Source organism: Onychostruthus taczanowskii, unplaced genomic scaffold (assembly GCF_017590055.1).
Source record: "Onychostruthus taczanowskii isolate IOZ18803 unplaced genomic scaffold, ASM1759005v1 scaffold57, whole genome shotgun sequence".
Taxonomy (NCBI): Eukaryota; Metazoa; Chordata; class Aves; order Passeriformes; family Passeridae; genus Onychostruthus; species Onychostruthus taczanowskii.
In genome coordinates this window covers 75,906-92,786 of record NW_024503346.1, presented here as the reverse complement: position 1 = coordinate 92,786, position 16,881 = coordinate 75,906, and the positions used below count along the sequence as shown (strand labels likewise).

Sequence of the window (16,881 nt, the reverse complement as noted above, 5' to 3'; positions counted from 1 at the left end):
CTATCCAAGGGATTCCATTTCTGTCAAAATTTTTTAGACTAACTTTAACTTTCTACAACTACAACCTCTACAGTATGGGCCTTTTAAAAAAAAAACCGTTAGAAATCAGTTCAGTGAAATGTTTGTTTGGTCTTTTGGCCTGGTAAATGCTGGGTTTGCAGTGATTTTCACTTTGACCATGTGGAAACCTGTGTTTTTAAAATGAAATTGGAAAACTATACTCTTGTAATGACTAAATCAAAGATGAGTTGCACACTTCAAGTGATTGACCAGCTTAAGGAAGCAGCATGATGAAAATTAATGGCAGTGCATTTTTGAGAGCACTTAAGTGTTCTCTCTCAACTGTGAATATTGTCTCAGGCAATGAAAGAATGTTCAGAAGTCAGTTTTGCTTTTGTACATTTTCCCTTCTCCTGTGTACTTTTATAAGTGGAAGTCCTTCATTTAATGCTTATTTAGAGTGAAAATGCCATCCCAGTAACAGTCCTAATCATGGCAGTTTTGTAACAGTCATGCCTTGTGTTGTACCAGTGTGTAAAATTATAAATGGAGAATTTGCCAGCCTTCTTCTGGGATAGACAAGAAATAACTTGGAGGAAGTAAATATAGTCCATGAAAAAGGCTTCCTTTGAATGACAAGCTGACTTCTCAGACCAAGTATGTTGACAGAGGTGAAGAGGAGCAAGTGTCTTAACTGTGGACAAAAAGCTGTACTCAAAAGGAGATGCAATCCAGTCTGTACCACACCTTGAACCTGTTGGCTTGACCAGAGGCAGATGTTATGTCTGGTTTTACATTCTGCTGTGACATGGGGGTTATTTGGGGTTTTTTAAGGTGTACTTTCATATCCTACTCATGTTTGAGGGGTATTTGTATGTGTAGTGTTTCCAGGGAAGCACCTAAGGGAGAGCGTGGCTTGTCATTAAAAATCCCGTCTTCAATCCCTGTAGCTCTTGCAGATACCTTAAGAATGATAATGATACTGAGAAAATACAGAGATAGTCCAACTCTTCTACAGGTAGTTTTCTAAATTCTCAACAATATGTGTGACAGAGCTATATCTCTATCAGAGTATCTCTGTAATATTGAATGAAGTCTTTGTTCAGTTAGCCCACAATCTTCTCATGTTAGTGATTTCTAGTTCAGAAGAAGGCTAAAAAAGAAAAGAACATCAATCCATTTGCATATTCAAAGTATTTTTATGATGTAAGGTTGGACTATACACCTTGAAGATACTGACATACATTTTTTTAAAATTCATACCTGGTCAGTGTATTTAGTATTGTGTTTTTCATCAGGTAATTGCGCACTTTAGGAAGAAGGGGTACTGTCTGATCTCTTTTTGTGCCATTCAGTACTGAGAAAAAAGCTAGAAGCTGTTGGCTTTTGTATGTCTAGGCAGTGAAGAAAGAATTATTTGATTCTAATTTTGAGTTTTTAGTATCTGTATCTTACCTCCTCCTCATACCATTCTAAATGAAGTAGCTTCTTTTTTCCTGTTTCTTATGATACCTCAGACCTCTTCTTCCTATTGCCCCCCCAGTTTGAAATTCCTTTTCAAGTGTCTCATTATACTTTTGCTTCTACTTGCAGGATTATCTGACTGATCTGATTACCAATGACAGTATTACCTTCTTTAGAATATCAAAGAAGATGTATCCTCACAGGCCTGTACTGATGGTTATAAGCCATGCTGCTCCTCATGGTCCTGAAGATTCAGCCCCTCAGTACTCACAACTCTTTCCTAATGCCTCAGAACACATGTAAGGAAAAAGCAAAAACTTTGATTTTCAGGTTCTGGAATGTGGAAGTTCTAGGTACCTCAGGGAAACAGTGTTTTCTTTATAGTACTCTTGGCATAACTTTGTCACAAATATATAAGAAGAGTTTCCAGGTTTTTTTTTTTTCTCATACCTCCTTAGACCAGTATAAGTGTATTGAGAATGGCTGCTGCATCTAGAACTCAGAATTTTAGCTCACTGAGATAAATGGGAAGATTCATGTTGAATTCATCGGACATTGTTACAGCTTATTTGGGAAGTAAAGCACTTTTTATTCTGAGCAGGATGATCAAAATTTGGTTCTTGGGCTATAATCTCTTCAGGGGAAGAAACTCTATCTCCGTGTCCGTACTTATAAACTATAGTATACGTATTACTCCTGTTTCTTTTATGGAAAGAACAGAAATACAGGCCTGCAGCACCAAATTACACAGGCTATTTCCGAATGAGCTGGCATGTCTGTACATGACCCAATACAATGTCTTGAACAGATCCCAAAAGCAGTATCACCTGGTTCCTGAAGGAGCGTGTTCCTAAGCTCCATGTTGAGATGTTTCTTGTTTATAACACAGAAACATTTTCCATGTACAGCTCTTAATGCTGCACTACAGGTATCTCCTCACATGGAGGTAAAACAAATGCTTCTCCCAAATCACCTCTTGATGCAACTGAAAGCATTCCTACAGTTTTCTAATGACTGGCTTCATGCCTTCTTTGATGTTCAACATCTGTAACTTTCTTCCTATGTGTTGCCCCCTCCCCCTCTCTTTCTAAGGGGAATTCTGGTTTACATTCTGTTTTACTTTGGGTTTGTGGAGGAGCTGGTAGAAACTGGTAGAAACAATTTTCAGTTGCTGGCCAAAGCTCCTCAGGCTAGCCCAAAGTCCAGAGAAAGCCATTTTAGCTTTTTTGTTTTATTTAAAATAGAGTCTGAGAGAAGTTTCTTTTGTTTTATTGTCTGGTTACTGCATATATATAATATATATGCAGTATATATATATAATATATATATAATTGGAATTATATATTTTGTTATTTTCTGCTGTGTCCAAGATAATTTGTGGCACAGATCATCAGCAATTAAGTGTTTCTTGTTTGTTTGCCATCTTATGCTTTCATTTTCTTTGAAATGAAAATTGCAGAAATGCCCAATGAGCAACTTCTCATGGCTTATATCCAGTATTGACCTTAGATTTATTAGGTTCCTTTGGAAGGCGTTTGGATCTCAGAAATGATTATCATGCAACATTCTGTAGCAATTTACTTCCTAGCTGAATGAAAAAGAGGAGAAGGGTGGAAGCAATGAAAAATACAGACTATAATAATCAATTTTTCTTTTGCTAGTACTTTAAATTTGGTTGTTCACACAAATTAGGTTTATCTTCCCAATTATAAAGTAATTACACTTTTGTTGGTTTGTTGTTTTTTTGTTGTTTGTTGTTTTTTTTTTAATTTTAGGTGACTTTTCTTACAGTGATAACAATTACACAGGAAGTATCACTTTTTGAAAAGAAATTTTGTTTGTAAAAAAAGAAATTATCCTGGTAGATTAAGGAACTGTGTTTTTCTTTCGGATATGTACATAAAATAGGATTTTTTTGGTACCTCTCACACAAAGAAATTGACAGTTGTCTTCTAAACAAATTTTCCAGCACTGCATAATGACAATAATAATAATAGTAATCTGCCAGAGTTTTCACTGACCTGGGTTTAAGAGTAAATGTAAAAATGCAGAACATGTACATACAGTGAGGGAATGATGCAAGTTAGTTCTCTAGTTTCCATTTTCCCCTTGTTCCCAAATTCCAGGTAATCTCAGTGACAGATAAATCTGTCAATGGTAACGGGTTGCAGGCAGTTCTTACTGTTTCATTGTCATGTGGATATTGTAAGGAAGGGTCAGAATGCAGTGGAACAGATACAAATGGCCCTAAAGCAATAAGCAATACCCTGAACAAAGTCTTTGCCTAGTCCCCAAAGCAGAAGGCAGTACACCAGGTGGTATGATCCTCCACCTTTCCCTGTGGCAGTGCTGGTGAAGTCTGTAAGTGGATTCTGTGGGAAAGGAAAGCCAAGGGAAAGCGGGAGGGTAGTACTTTGCATTGGCTGATGTAAATATTGCATCATGTGGCATTGCTAGTAATAGCTAAAAACCAGTGGTGTGGATTTGAGTCAGCATGCTGCTTTGCTTCTGACCTCTGGTATGTACTTCTGTGGCTAATTTATGCTGTTGTTCTCTTGATTCTGTACCCTGTTCTGGCTGGTATGACCATTCCACCCTATACTGCAGACTCTCTCCATCTCATTCTGTCGAGCTCCTCTCTGTGTGCATCTGCAGTCTTGTCTGGTTTGAAAATTATTCACAGAGCAAATCCCTCAGCTACATGGTTTTCCTTTATTGCTGCCTATGTTGTGAGCTCTAGAGCATGTGGCAGCTGGGCAATTTAACAGTGATCAGAAACCTCACTTCAATAGAGGGTACGTGTTACCACCCATCTTTTTCAGGTCAAACACAATCTGTCTGGGGCTTCCCTTCTGGGTACTTTGGAAGAAGTTGTCTCAGCTAGCTTCTAGGGATGTTAATTTTTGTATTTTTCCCATAAGACAGACAAATCTGTTAAGGATTAAATGGTTACATTTGTAGTAATCAAAGAAAATTGTGAACTTTGGTTGGATTAAATAGTGTGAGGTTTCAAATCAGCCAGGAAGTCATGAAGTAAGCGGAAAAGGAATTTGCAAAGCATTTTTGATTCATTCTGGGCATCATAGAGCAACACTTTACATAACAGTCAGCATTTTCAAAGAGGCTATGTCATTATTTCAGCCACAACAACATTCTGAAATTTAAGAGACTATTAACAATACAGGGAGAATAGGCAACAGCCCTTTCCTCCCTGTATGAAGAAGCCTTCCCTTGCCAAATATGCACATTTTTCAGATAGCATCTAACAGAGGCTTTCAGCATAAAAAATGTCACTGTCAGATTATTAGTTTAATATTTATATTAAATCTCATAAGACTATCATATTCAAAGATACATTAGGTATGCAGTATTTTGATGAGAAGTTTCAACTTACATTATTTTTTAGCTTAATAACTTTTAATAACCTTGCTGATCTGTTACCTATACAAAAACCAAAAGTAGAAATTTCTCAAGTAGGAATTAATTAGGAAATTCTGTGCTGCTAAGAAGAAAGTAAATGAGTATTTATATTTGGAAAGACCAAGTTTATGGCTTTGAATGAAAAAAGGAAGCCTAACCAAATTACATAGGAAAAGTAATTTTTAATGTTTTAGACTCTCCGCATGATGTGAAGAAATTGTAAAAAGCAGTCTTCAACTTGAAGTAATAAGGAATAAATATAGTAGGTAAGAATAGTATTTCTTGCAAATGTAAGCTATAATAATACCTTTCAGTGAGTTGGTTATGCAGAGAGTTGACATGATGGTGGTAAAACAAATCTTTTATTTAGGTTCAGCTAAACTAAAGTTAGATAATTATGCATAGAAAAGTGATTGCTGGGACTTCCAACCATGTGAAACTATGCACAATATTTTTCCTCATCACTTTAATGATGTCCCAGGACCATGAGAACTTGGAGGGACTGTGAGATTCCGAGGGGACATTGAACTAGGTTCTTGGGATTTTGCCAGGACTTGAAGCAAAGGAGTTGGTGGCTGGAATGAGTCCTCAAAATAGAGCCCTATTTCCTCATGCCACTTTTCTTCACAGGTCTTTAAAGTCCAGCTATTTGTCCACTTCTGCTGCTCACATGCAATTGGATACCAGTAGGCAGAGTGCCTGTGCTCCTCTGGTGCATAAGTGTGACAATATTCAAGTATCAAGTTGTGCTGAACTCTAAAAAGCTGTTAACAAACATAGTAGAACCTTTCCAGCAAGTTCTATAGTTATTTTTAAATAGCTTGCGCAAGATGTAGAATTTGGTGCTAATGTGGGCAGAGTGAAAACAAAGCAATTGCATGAGTAGGACTTCTGTAATACATGCTTCATCCTGGTGATGCTTGTGGAGTTAAGTCTTCTGAGGCTAAGTCTCTTGGCCTTGAAATGTGTAGTTGTTAGATCGAAATCACTGGAAAGATTAGGTGTGTTTAATGTTTTCATAGATTTCATTCCCCCTCCCCAAGTGGTTTTCATTTTCCCATGCTTCATAACATGAAAGTAGAAGACATTTCAAAAGTAATCTTAATATTTTCTTGTGCACCTCAGATAGTATTCCTATAGTGTTGATTATATGGAAATTAATATTCGTTACTAGGACATTTTTCTACTTAGCTAAAACATTGTGGTTTTCTCTCTGTTCCTTAGTACTCCCAGTTATAATTATGCTCCAAACCCAGACAAGCACTGGATAATGAGGTATACTGGTCCCATGAAACCTATACACATGGAGTTCACTAACATGCTACAGAGAAAGCGCCTGCAAACACTCATGTCTGTGGATGACTCTATGGAGAGGGTAAGATTAATGGTCACTTTTGTTTTGCTTTTTGGCTAAACAGGTGCTTGTTTCTTGAGTTAAGCTCCACATTGTCCTTCATATGAAGGAGAAAGAAGAAAGGAAGATGTTTAAAAAACTATCAGTTTTTTAATAATGTCTAGTCCTCTCACCTCTGATCAGTTTGTCTCTTTATTCAATGTGTAAGGTTCCTCATGTCCTAAAGGCAGGTACCCTGAGTTAGGTGGTGTGAACAAGCTGATTTTTTGCCACAGAACCACTACTGATAAAGAGGAAGAGAAAGGGATTGCCTGGAAAACTACACATTATAAACCCTAAAAATGTATCCTCTAATAAAGTCGTCCTACAACCTCTTGGAAATAATTACCTAAATGTGTGTCTATTTTGATCCTGTAACACTGAGCTTTTGAGAGAAGAAAACAGCAGCAGCAAAAAGTGATGATACCTGAGTCCTAACTGAAATGACCCCGGAGGAGGTTAAATACTGGAAGTAAATAAATATGTAGATTAGTACTTTTAAAATTGTCTGCATCATGTAACAATGAGATTTCTTAATGCAAACTATGTGTCTTCAACAAAATGTCTGGATTCACTGAAAGCTATGCTGAAGAAGAATGGTTTTGCAGATTTAAAGTTGTTGCAATTTTTCTGCTTATCTCTTGGCATGCTTATTCAAAAAAGGTAGAACATAAAATTAGAAGAGTCCTCTAAGGCAAAAATGAGATTATGTAGATGACGTTGCATAAGCTTATTACTGGTGTCTTATAATTACTGATTTCAGGCAAATATGATCTCTGCTTCATGTTAATGAAGCTGTTTAGATGGATCTGATACCAGCATTAGGGGAAATTGGTGATTTTACCACACAATTTGTATTTTCTGTTTAGTAAAACGGTTTCACTCTGGGTGATTCACGGCAAGCAAAATCAGTTAGGTTGGTTTTTAGCTCTAATTACCAAGTTAGCCTGATTTTTTTCTACTGAATTATGTGTTTTACTAGTTTTTCAACATTAAAAAGAAAAAACAAAACAATCTCACACTCCAGAAAAGCAAAACAAAAAAGAACAACCCCCAAAAAATAAACAAAAAGCCCCCAAAACAAAAACCCCAAAAAAGCCAAACCAGCAAACAAAACCTGAAAAAGAACCAAAAATGAACTCCCAAACTGACACAACAAGAGTTTTTTTCCTGTGCTGATGTTTTGCACCTGTGCAAGGCTTCACTTTGATGGTATCCCACCACCTTCTCAACTTTCTCAAGCGAAAATGTCACATAAAAATTGGGCTTTGATGCTCAAGTTGGTACATTTCACATAGTATCTTATGTAAATCTGTAGAAGTATTCGCATTTAAATCTCCTTGTAATTCTCCACAGAGAGAGAGTATGACTGAGTGATTTTTATCTGTAAGATATTTTGCAAATATTCTGCCTCAAGGGGAGTCATTTGTCTGAAGGCAAGGTTGTTGGGTCCTGCCTGAATATGTGTGAGATTCAAAGGGCTGTCATTTTATTACAACTGCTTGCTGCAAGAAGAAGATAAAAGTGAAGAGAAAATTTTGAAATGACACCTTGAAACTTTTATCTTTATTACTGTATATATTTAGTACTGTCTTGACAGCTCTCTTGCAAAATACTGAACACAAACATTTTTGAAATGGCATGCTAATGTGTTTTACCTTAAAACAGAATTTTGTCTTGTAATAGCCACAATATTCAGTTAGTAAAATTAAGATGTGATTATGTATTATTCAGAGTGGTTCATTATGATAACGCAGTGCCATCCTCAGCTGTTTGTATGTATTTGTATGTTACACATGGGCAGAAAGTGATATGCAGCATTCCGCATGTAGAGGTACTCAGTGGAATAAATTTCATATTTTGTTTCGCTTTTTTTCAGATTTACAATATGTTGGCTGAAACAGGAGAACTGGAAAATACATATCTAATATACACAGCAGACCATGGGTATCATATTGGGCAGTTTGGGCTGGTGAAAGGGAAGTCCATGCCATATGAGTTTGATGTCAGAGTCCCTTTCTATGTCCGAGGACCAAATGTGGAGGCTGGGTCCTTGTAAGTGTCTTGCTTTTGTGTGTGTTGTGACCTGAAAACTTCATGTTCAGTTCTCTAGTTGTATTGACCTGGCAGGCAAATGGAGGCACAAAACTCTGCTCATCCTACTTATTTTTGGCAGAAAAATATGTCTCCTCAGAAAGCAGAACTGATAGCACAGGATAGTGTAACAAACTCAAGGCCGTGGCCTTTTTGCTTGCATGGGTGTGCAGCACAAGCCACTGCGCTTTTGTGGATACAGTTGAAAAATCACTTTGAATTTTGTCCGATCTAGGAAATGCATTCTTTTGAGACTGCAAATTATACACATAACTGTCACGTAAAAGTTTAAAAATATTCTGTATAATGTAGATAATTATTGCTCAACATTGGAGTCACTTGTTTCAGTTTATAAAGACCAGTTCATATATTAGCATCCACAAAATATTCTTTTTGGCTCATTCTCTGAAACTACATGGTTAGGGGTGTTATTTGGTTGCACAAAAGCATGCAGAGTATAACCGTTAATTAAAATGGTAGCTTTGATCAGCTAACAAATGAAATAAATACACTTTCTAAGCAATTATTTCAGATAGCAAATATTTGCACTTAGGTAATGATTTTGGACAGAGGGCCATAAACTGCTGCCTAATATTTATATCAATGTGCATGACAACATAATTAACACACACAGTTTTCCACACACAATTTTTTCTTCACCACAGAGGAATGGATCTAGTGTGTAATATGATAGCAAATAGCTATTAAAAACCTCTCATTCCATATGCTGGTTAAATTCATTGATTCACATTATCTGAAGGCAGAAAAATGTTAAATTCTGTAGATTCTGCACTGTGTTTCTGATTTATTTTCAGCAGTTTTGCATGTGAAAAAAACAATATTCTCTAAAGAGCAGGGAGGGATTCCTCACTTGGGACTAAACATATTACCTCAGCACTGAAAGAGTTTTGTCTGCAGCAGCCCAGAATTTCAAATGAAATGGAATAGCCTTCTAAAAACCTGCTCTCTTTTGCTTTGCAGTTTTTTGCCTTCCTGGAGAGTTGATACCAACAGGGCCCAAGTGACTGAGCTAGTGCTTCTGCAACATATAAGGCTAGAGAGCAGCCACCTTGTGTCTGCTGTACTTCTAGGATCTTTACACCCAGAAAAAGCTTTTATCCATAAAAGCTCTGAAGCCTTCCCACTGAATTTTATTTTTCAAAGACTTCTGAAGATGAAAACATGTTTCTGTTAGAATTGAAAGAATCAGCCTGACAGGGTCTTAACAGCACAGAGCCTGTAACAGCAGAGCAAATAGGAAGAACAGGATAAAACACCTTGGAGAGGGAATACATTAGATATTAAATTGATCTTCCCTCTCAGCCTGATTTTCCTTCAATGGTAGAACTTTAGTCATCCATGTTTTGTGTGAACCTTATGTTTTTTCCTGCAGAATAATTGTTATGACTCCCTTTTGGTACCAGGGAAATTTTAATAGCAATCACCGTAGCAAGTCATTACTAACCTCCTTTCAGTTACCCAATATGCTACATCATAATTATTAGTAATCAAAATCAAATCAGGTACATCAATTTAATTCATCACCTGTGCTCTTGTCAGTCCCTGTTTGCCTACACTCTCAAGGATGTAGTAATTTTAAAATACTATCTCATTAAATAGTGTGACATTAACAGTTTTCTTCTGTCCTGTATTTTGAGCTGGATTGCTGCACTAATATTTGTTGCAGCCCATCTTGTCCCATCCTTTCTTTGTGCCTGCACATCATAACACAGTGATTCCACATGCTTAGTGCTGTAGCATGTAGTGTTAGCATGTAGTTCAAGCTGTTATTTTCTCACTTTTTTCTTCATACCTGTTCCCCCTGTGCTGCTTTTTTCTTCATCCCTTTTTCTGTCTCACACTGTAAATTAGCAATCACTTTTAGTTGTTACTAGTGCCTAGCAATGTTTCTCATGCTCTCTTCAGAGCATGCCTACTGTGATAGGAACTGAAGTGCTCATTTCTATACCATATTTTGAAACAGGTAAGGCATGTGCTACCTGCCAAATCTACTTTTTAAGAAAGTCATCAGCATATTTGGCAGGCATTTTGATTCTGTAAGACACCCAGTTTTTCCAACGGTTTTTAAACTGCCTTTTGTAAAAATTAACTAACTTTACCTTACTTTGCTTTCTCAAAAATGCTCTGTACTAAAGTTTTAAATATCTATATTAGTCCCCTTGAGGTTATGCAAATTATCTATATATTATATGTTAATTCCCTTCGTGGAAAATAATCAGAATGTGTCTTATTTTATTTGCAGTTGTCACAAAATAAGCCTTTTCAGGTCTTTGGACTCTGTGGAAGCTGGAGTTGCTTGGTATTATTGTATGGAATTTAAATTGTTTTGTCCTATGTTCTTTCCAGGAATCCTCACATTGTGTTGAATATTGATCTTGCACCTACAATTCTAGATATTGCTGGATTGGATATTCCATCTGATATGGATGGTAAATCCATTCTAAAGCTGCTGGATTCTGAGAGACCAGTAAATAGGTAAGAAATGAAAATGCTGCATGGAAACATGCATGTGTTTGTACAAGAGACTGAACAACTGTTCAGCAGTATGCAGAAAATTTAAAGGAAAATATAATACAATCACCATCTATCTGAGTACATAATTCACTGGAAAATCTGAAGACTATTTGGCATATACAACTCCCTTCAGTTATTTTCATTTTGGCATGTTCATATTCTAGATATATGGCATGCATGGCATCTGTATATACTAAATGTAGTCTATGTAGACGTGAGAGGGCTACACATGATGGTCTTTGGCTACGTAAGTTATGTATTTAAATGTCTTTATGGCATCATTTTTAGTAAAGCATTTCATATTGAATAAATAGTAAAATAATGGAAGGTGATGGTTGTGTATCAGACTAGAATATAGACGGGCTAGCACTAAAAACTGCAGTTTTTATTTAAGACTTTCCATCAGTACTTTCGTTGGAAGAAGACTGAGGAAGAGAATTAGACTTGCTGGAGAATGCTTGGAAGAGAAAATCAACAGAAAAAGCAAAGGAGAACTATTTGCTTTACAAGTAGCTGGGTGGAGGGAAAGGGGGAATGGAGCAGCTGCTTTTCAATAGGATACTTTGTGGTTAGATGCAGGGTAAAAGCCCAAATTTGAGTCCGGAAATCCTGATTTGATTTGTGATCCTTTGTGAGCAAGGAAAATTCAGTTAATCTCTTGTGCCTTCAACAAACTTATGTTGAAGAAACTGTCCTGTGTAAACCTGTTGTGAATTTAGTTTCTGTGAGAGAAATATGTCCTGTGGTTTCCTGTGGAGAGGTGTATGTTCCTGCTTCATAGAGCTGGATGTCCTCTTGTGCAGTTACGTGGCATGTTTCTTGTTGGAATTAGGGGTAGGAGAGAAAACTAGGGCATGACTTGATTACTGGTTTTGTGGGAATTGCATCTTCCTCTCCTCATTTCCTCCTAGGTTTCATTTAAAGAAAAAGATGAAGGTATGGAGAGACTCGTTCCTTGTGGAAAGAGGGTAAGGAAAGTGTTAATCACAAAGCCCAGTCTTTTTAAATAGAAGGATATTGAATAGCTAAAGCCAAAGCAGCACTCTGCTGCAGTCTAAAGCCATTTAGCTGTGCCAGCAGGGACACGGCTGCACTATGCCTAATGGCAGTGATTGTGTGATTGGAGGGAATGGATGGCCTCTGCCTACAGCGTGCACAAATGTGCTCTTGTGGTGGGGGAAGGGGCGTTTACTTGGACTGAGAGACGGGAAGGCATCCCAATTTGCTCTCAGCTGCTGTCCCCTACCCTCCTGCTTGTATCATGGGCTTATGAACAACCCTTCCTCTCTGCATCTTCATCTGCTGGCATTCCCTCTGCACCTCTGCTTTAGTACACAAATGGAGGCAAGAGGGGTTTGCAGAGTGCAGCCCTGTAGAATGCGATGCGGTCTCTCTACATTGACAGTTTTTACTGCCTGTCACTCAGGAATGTAACACAGAGTCTTGATTTTATGTTTTTGTATGCTCCCTGAGAGCAGGACATGAATAACTTGTGTTATAAATGCTAGTTTCTTCTGAACTCTTCAGTTTTGGCTACCAGAGATGCTATGGACTTGGAAAATAACTACTCCTCTGAGTCTTTTCAGCTAACTGTATTTGTGTGTTGGAGTTAATATTAACGTAAGAATCATTTTTTTTCCCCAGTAAGCTGCTGCATAAAAGGGAGAATGAGAAAGTAGATGCCCAAGAAGAAAACTTTTTACCCAAATACCAGCGTGTGAAAGACCTCTGTCAGCGAGCTGAGTATCAAACAGCTTGTGAACAGCTCGGCCAGGTAGGGCATTGTTACCCCTGACTGCAAGTAAGCAGTTGTAATTGGGCTAAGCTCAACACCTTCACTGTGTCAATGTCCTTCACCTCATCATCAATGCCAGCATATAAATCAAATGGCTCATTCTGTGACCTTTGCTCAAATCTTTATTACAGCATTTATGAGATTGACTGTCAGTCAGGAAATTGCTGATTCAAGTGTTCTGTATTGATTCCTGACTACCACTAAGAAAACCGCCTAGGCTGTTTTAATGTTTTATTTCCCAAAGAGAATGTGGTTTGGGATTCATTAGTGATGAGAAGCTACAATGTACATAACAGATTGGCCTTTTTAAATTCGTACAGCTTGCTTTGCTTCGAATTCTCTCTTTAATTCATTTTGTTCATATTGTTACTTGGAATTACATATAGTAATGAGAAGATAAAATTCTGTTGACTTAGTATATCCCTCCTCTTAACAAAAACACACTGGGAAAACACACATGCAGTTGTGACTGGAGGCAGGCTGTGTGTATATGGGCATAAAGCTCATTGACTGTGTGTCGTTTCCCTCGTTGCATAACCGTTTTGGGCAGATATGACAATATGTTCACTTTAGATACAAGTTACATAGAATAAATTATTGGAAAAAAAATTAGGCTAGTATCAGTACATGGTCTTGACATGCACAGGAGAGAATTCTGTGAATTTTTCAGGGCAGTGCAAAAGCAAAGCACGGCTGTCTCCAGAGAATTCACCACTCTTGGCAAAATTGACTCTGTGTCATTGCTCTCTCATGCAGGTGTGGGCCAGAGAACCCCTTTCCAAGGACTGTAACACATTCTGTGGACAAAGGGGTGAAGGTAAATGGGTCCACATGCTAATGTGTCTGTTATCACACTGGCATTACCTCATATTCTGGCAGCCCAGAGGGCTGTCAGGATGAGCTAGTCTGTGGAATATAACTGTTCTTGCAGACATTATATGAATGACTTACCAAGCTATAATCAGTAATGGGCTACTTAGGCTGCAGTAGTTAATTTTTTTACTGTCAAAGTCCATACTTCTGGCTTGACTGATCCTGTAGTTCAGTGCACCTGTGAAATGAGTCCATTGTTCCTTAGCTATTTGGATCCAATTTCTATATATAAAAATTTTCCAGATGTTCTTTTCCTCCTGTGGCTTCTATGTCAGATTTAGTACACAAAGCAATTATAATGTTCTGTTCTTTATAAAAATACTAAACTTAAAGGAATACTATATGCAGTAGTTTATTGTCATCAGAAGTCTTGAGCTGAACTTTTAGCTGAATGGGAACAAGCCATTGTTTATGAATTTGCAGTGTTATTTGAGGAACTGGAAGAAAAGTTACTTTTTTCTACTACAACATTATCCAGTAAGTAGGATGGGGAAATATAGCTTTTTTTTCCCCCCCATCACTATTTTCTCTTCAAGAGAAGTATAAAATGTCAATTCTATAGTCAAAATTACCAATAAATTCTACAGTGTAGGTGTGTTAATAAGAGATGCTTCTGCTGCATCTTCATTGTCAGGAGACAGAGAGAAGAATTGTTTGAGGAGTTCAGTCCGGCATAATAGGAAGTGATAGGATGAAATTGAGCAAAAAAAGAAATTTATGTTGCACATCAGGAAAAATTTCCAAACAATCAAGTCAATTAAAATCTGTGAAGGGCTCTCAAGGGAATCTCAATCCTTCTAACCCCTACTCTAGAGAATATGTCCTAGTAGTCTATATAGAAAATAGGAATACTGGGAGATGAATGTGCTCATTTGGGGATAAATATGGGTGCACCTAAAATCTCTTCAGAGTGAAGGAGGATTAACTTCTCAAATGACAAATGGGTGTTGTCTGTTTGCTGGTGGTGTTCATAGCTTTGCACAGTAAGTAATAACATACCGCTGCCTTGGGGAGTTGATGTTATGCAGATGCAGTGGTTATTTAGCAGATGTCTTCTGATCCTGCAGGACACTCTATTTGACAGCACTTGGAGTGTTCAGTATGAAAAGTAAATTTTCATATCCTAATGCAAAGATAAATACCCATCTGGGTCAAAATTAGTTGAAAGATTGCTGAAGTCATTGGGACTCTTGACTTAAAGAAGTTCTGGGGACCTGCTATTCCATGCACAGAGAAATCTGAATGGCCCCAGGGAATCTGAAGTGTGAGTAGGAGACAAGAAGCACAAATGGAGATCAAAGACTCAGAAGGGGAGTGAAGAACAAGAGACAAGGGCAGAGCTTAAAAGAGAAGTAGAGAAAGGAGAGGTGAATAAAGCTTTGAATATGAGATGGAGAATTGGAAATTCTGCTTTGAAAGCATGCAAGTTTGTGAATACAGGTCTATTGCCACAAAGTGATTTTTGCAAATCTCTGTCACCCTCCTTAACCCATATTTGTTTTGATAAGAGAGTACCAAGATCATGGAGAAGAGGCTATTCATAGTGTCTAAAACCTTGTTTCTCAGTCCACTATGTGGAATTTTTTTGGCATCACTAATATATGTAAATTCTTCTGAGAGGAATGGGAATCTGTGTGTTGCCATGTTTTCTTTTCCAGTTATTAGGGTTTGGTGTGTGTTAGTTTTTTGCATCCAACAAAGGGTGACTGTAGAATCAGATGAAAGAGCAGCTCAGCATTTATATTCAAGGATTTAAAAGAGATAAGCTCTTCCCACGTGAAATAAAAAAGAAAAAAATTTATCCTAGTACCTAATGGCTTTCACACATTTTTTTTCTTTTCAGTGTAGTTTGGCCTTTCATCCGAAGCTGGCTGATGAGTGGAAGCTGACCCACTTTTATCTAGTAGCCCGCATTAATGTGCTTTTGTGGAAGCCAATTATGATGCCAGCATTGCACTGTAGAGTATTCCCAGCAGCACCACAGAATCATAACAACAGCACAAAATCTCCTTTTAAGGTAGTTGCCAATTTTGTGCACAAGGAAGAGAAAAGATAAACATTTGATAAACATGCAATACCTGCAGCAGTGCTGATTGCTATAGGGATCTATGCTTTACATGTAAGAACTCCCCAAAATGATAAGATAGTAATTTTTTCTTTAGCAGGACCTGGCATAGTACAATAATACTATTAACTCCTGAAGAGAAATAGTTGCTTCATTTCACATTATTTCCTTTTCAAATACGTTTTCTTTTCAAAGCTTTATTTACGTGCAAATCTGATACAAGTAGAAATTGCCTTTAAATCGCATTAGAAGTATCATTTTATATGACAGTTTTCACAGAACATTCAAAATGCAAATGTTTGCACTTTGTTTCTTTCAGGTGTTCTGCAAATGAAAGGTTTGACATAGTCGTCCCTGCAATCGCTTTGTACTATACCAGGATCATGTAGGGCTACTCTCTTTATCTCTTTATCTCTTTTTATGTAACTGGCCTGAAGATACCATAAGTAAAAGCACATCCTTTACTTGCTTGGTGTCCCCAGTTCTCTCACATAACATGGCATACCAGTGATGAAAACTATTCTGATCAGTGTGTGCCTTCCTTGGCAGTTCAGAAAAGGCACCTCTACATCATATTCCTGATTCCACCACAATCATTATTGGCCTTTGCTTAATGCCAAGGGAGGAGCAATAGAAAAAAAATTGCTTCTGTTTTCTTCTTTTTCTGAGGCCACTGTACTTGAGGTTGTATCAACCAGACCTAGGAAACAGTGTCAGGTTTTGGAAGGAATCTTTTTTAAAATTAGATCCAAAACTTTCTTCCCCTCTTTTGTGGTTTATTGGTACTTTTGTTGCTAGCAGAGATACACTGAGGTTATGAAAGAATTTAAGTTCTCTTGATAAGTGACATATATCAAGCCAGCTAGAGTCCAGATAATTTCAATAGCATTTTTGGGAGATCTTTGGAGTTCCTGAATTTCAGAACAAGTTGCATGTGATCAACTTTCAGGGTCAAATTCTTAATCTGTGATTACAGCAAGAAATGACTTGCTGTTAAATTCATACATTAAAAATTTTGTCCGCCCTGGAACTGATAAAATTAGGAGGCAACAAACCATGATAATTAACATAATGATGATTTATTAAGGCTGTTATCTGAGGATTGCATTCCTTATGAGGAACTGTAATTAACAAAATTGTTTTCCTCCTTGAACTAGAAATAGCCTGTAATGATTTTCAGCCCCTTCATCTCCTCAGCCTCTGCTGGATCTGCTCCAGGAGCTACATGTTTCTCTTGCTCTG

At 37.4% G+C, this 16,881-nt stretch overlaps 1 protein-coding gene across 5 annotated transcripts in view; it reads left to right on the top strand.

The window, feature by feature from the left end:
• The window catches only part of SULF2 (sulfatase 2), a 78,591-nt gene that overhangs the window by 43,081 nt on the left and 18,629 nt on the right, over positions 1-16,881 (top strand). For all 5 annotated transcript variants that reach the window (XM_041417931.1, XM_041417930.1, XM_041417929.1 and 2 more), the window contains 6 exons: positions 1,594-1,763; positions 6,109-6,259; positions 8,157-8,332; positions 10,739-10,867; positions 11,818-11,874; positions 12,551-12,680. In XM_041417931.1, coding sequence (XP_041273865.1) covers positions 1,594-1,763; positions 6,109-6,259; positions 8,157-8,332; positions 10,739-10,867; positions 11,818-11,874; positions 12,551-12,680 — 813 coding nt within the window. The remainder of the gene's footprint in view (positions 1-1,593; positions 1,764-6,108; positions 6,260-8,156; positions 8,333-10,738; positions 10,868-11,817; positions 11,875-12,550; positions 12,681-16,881) is intronic.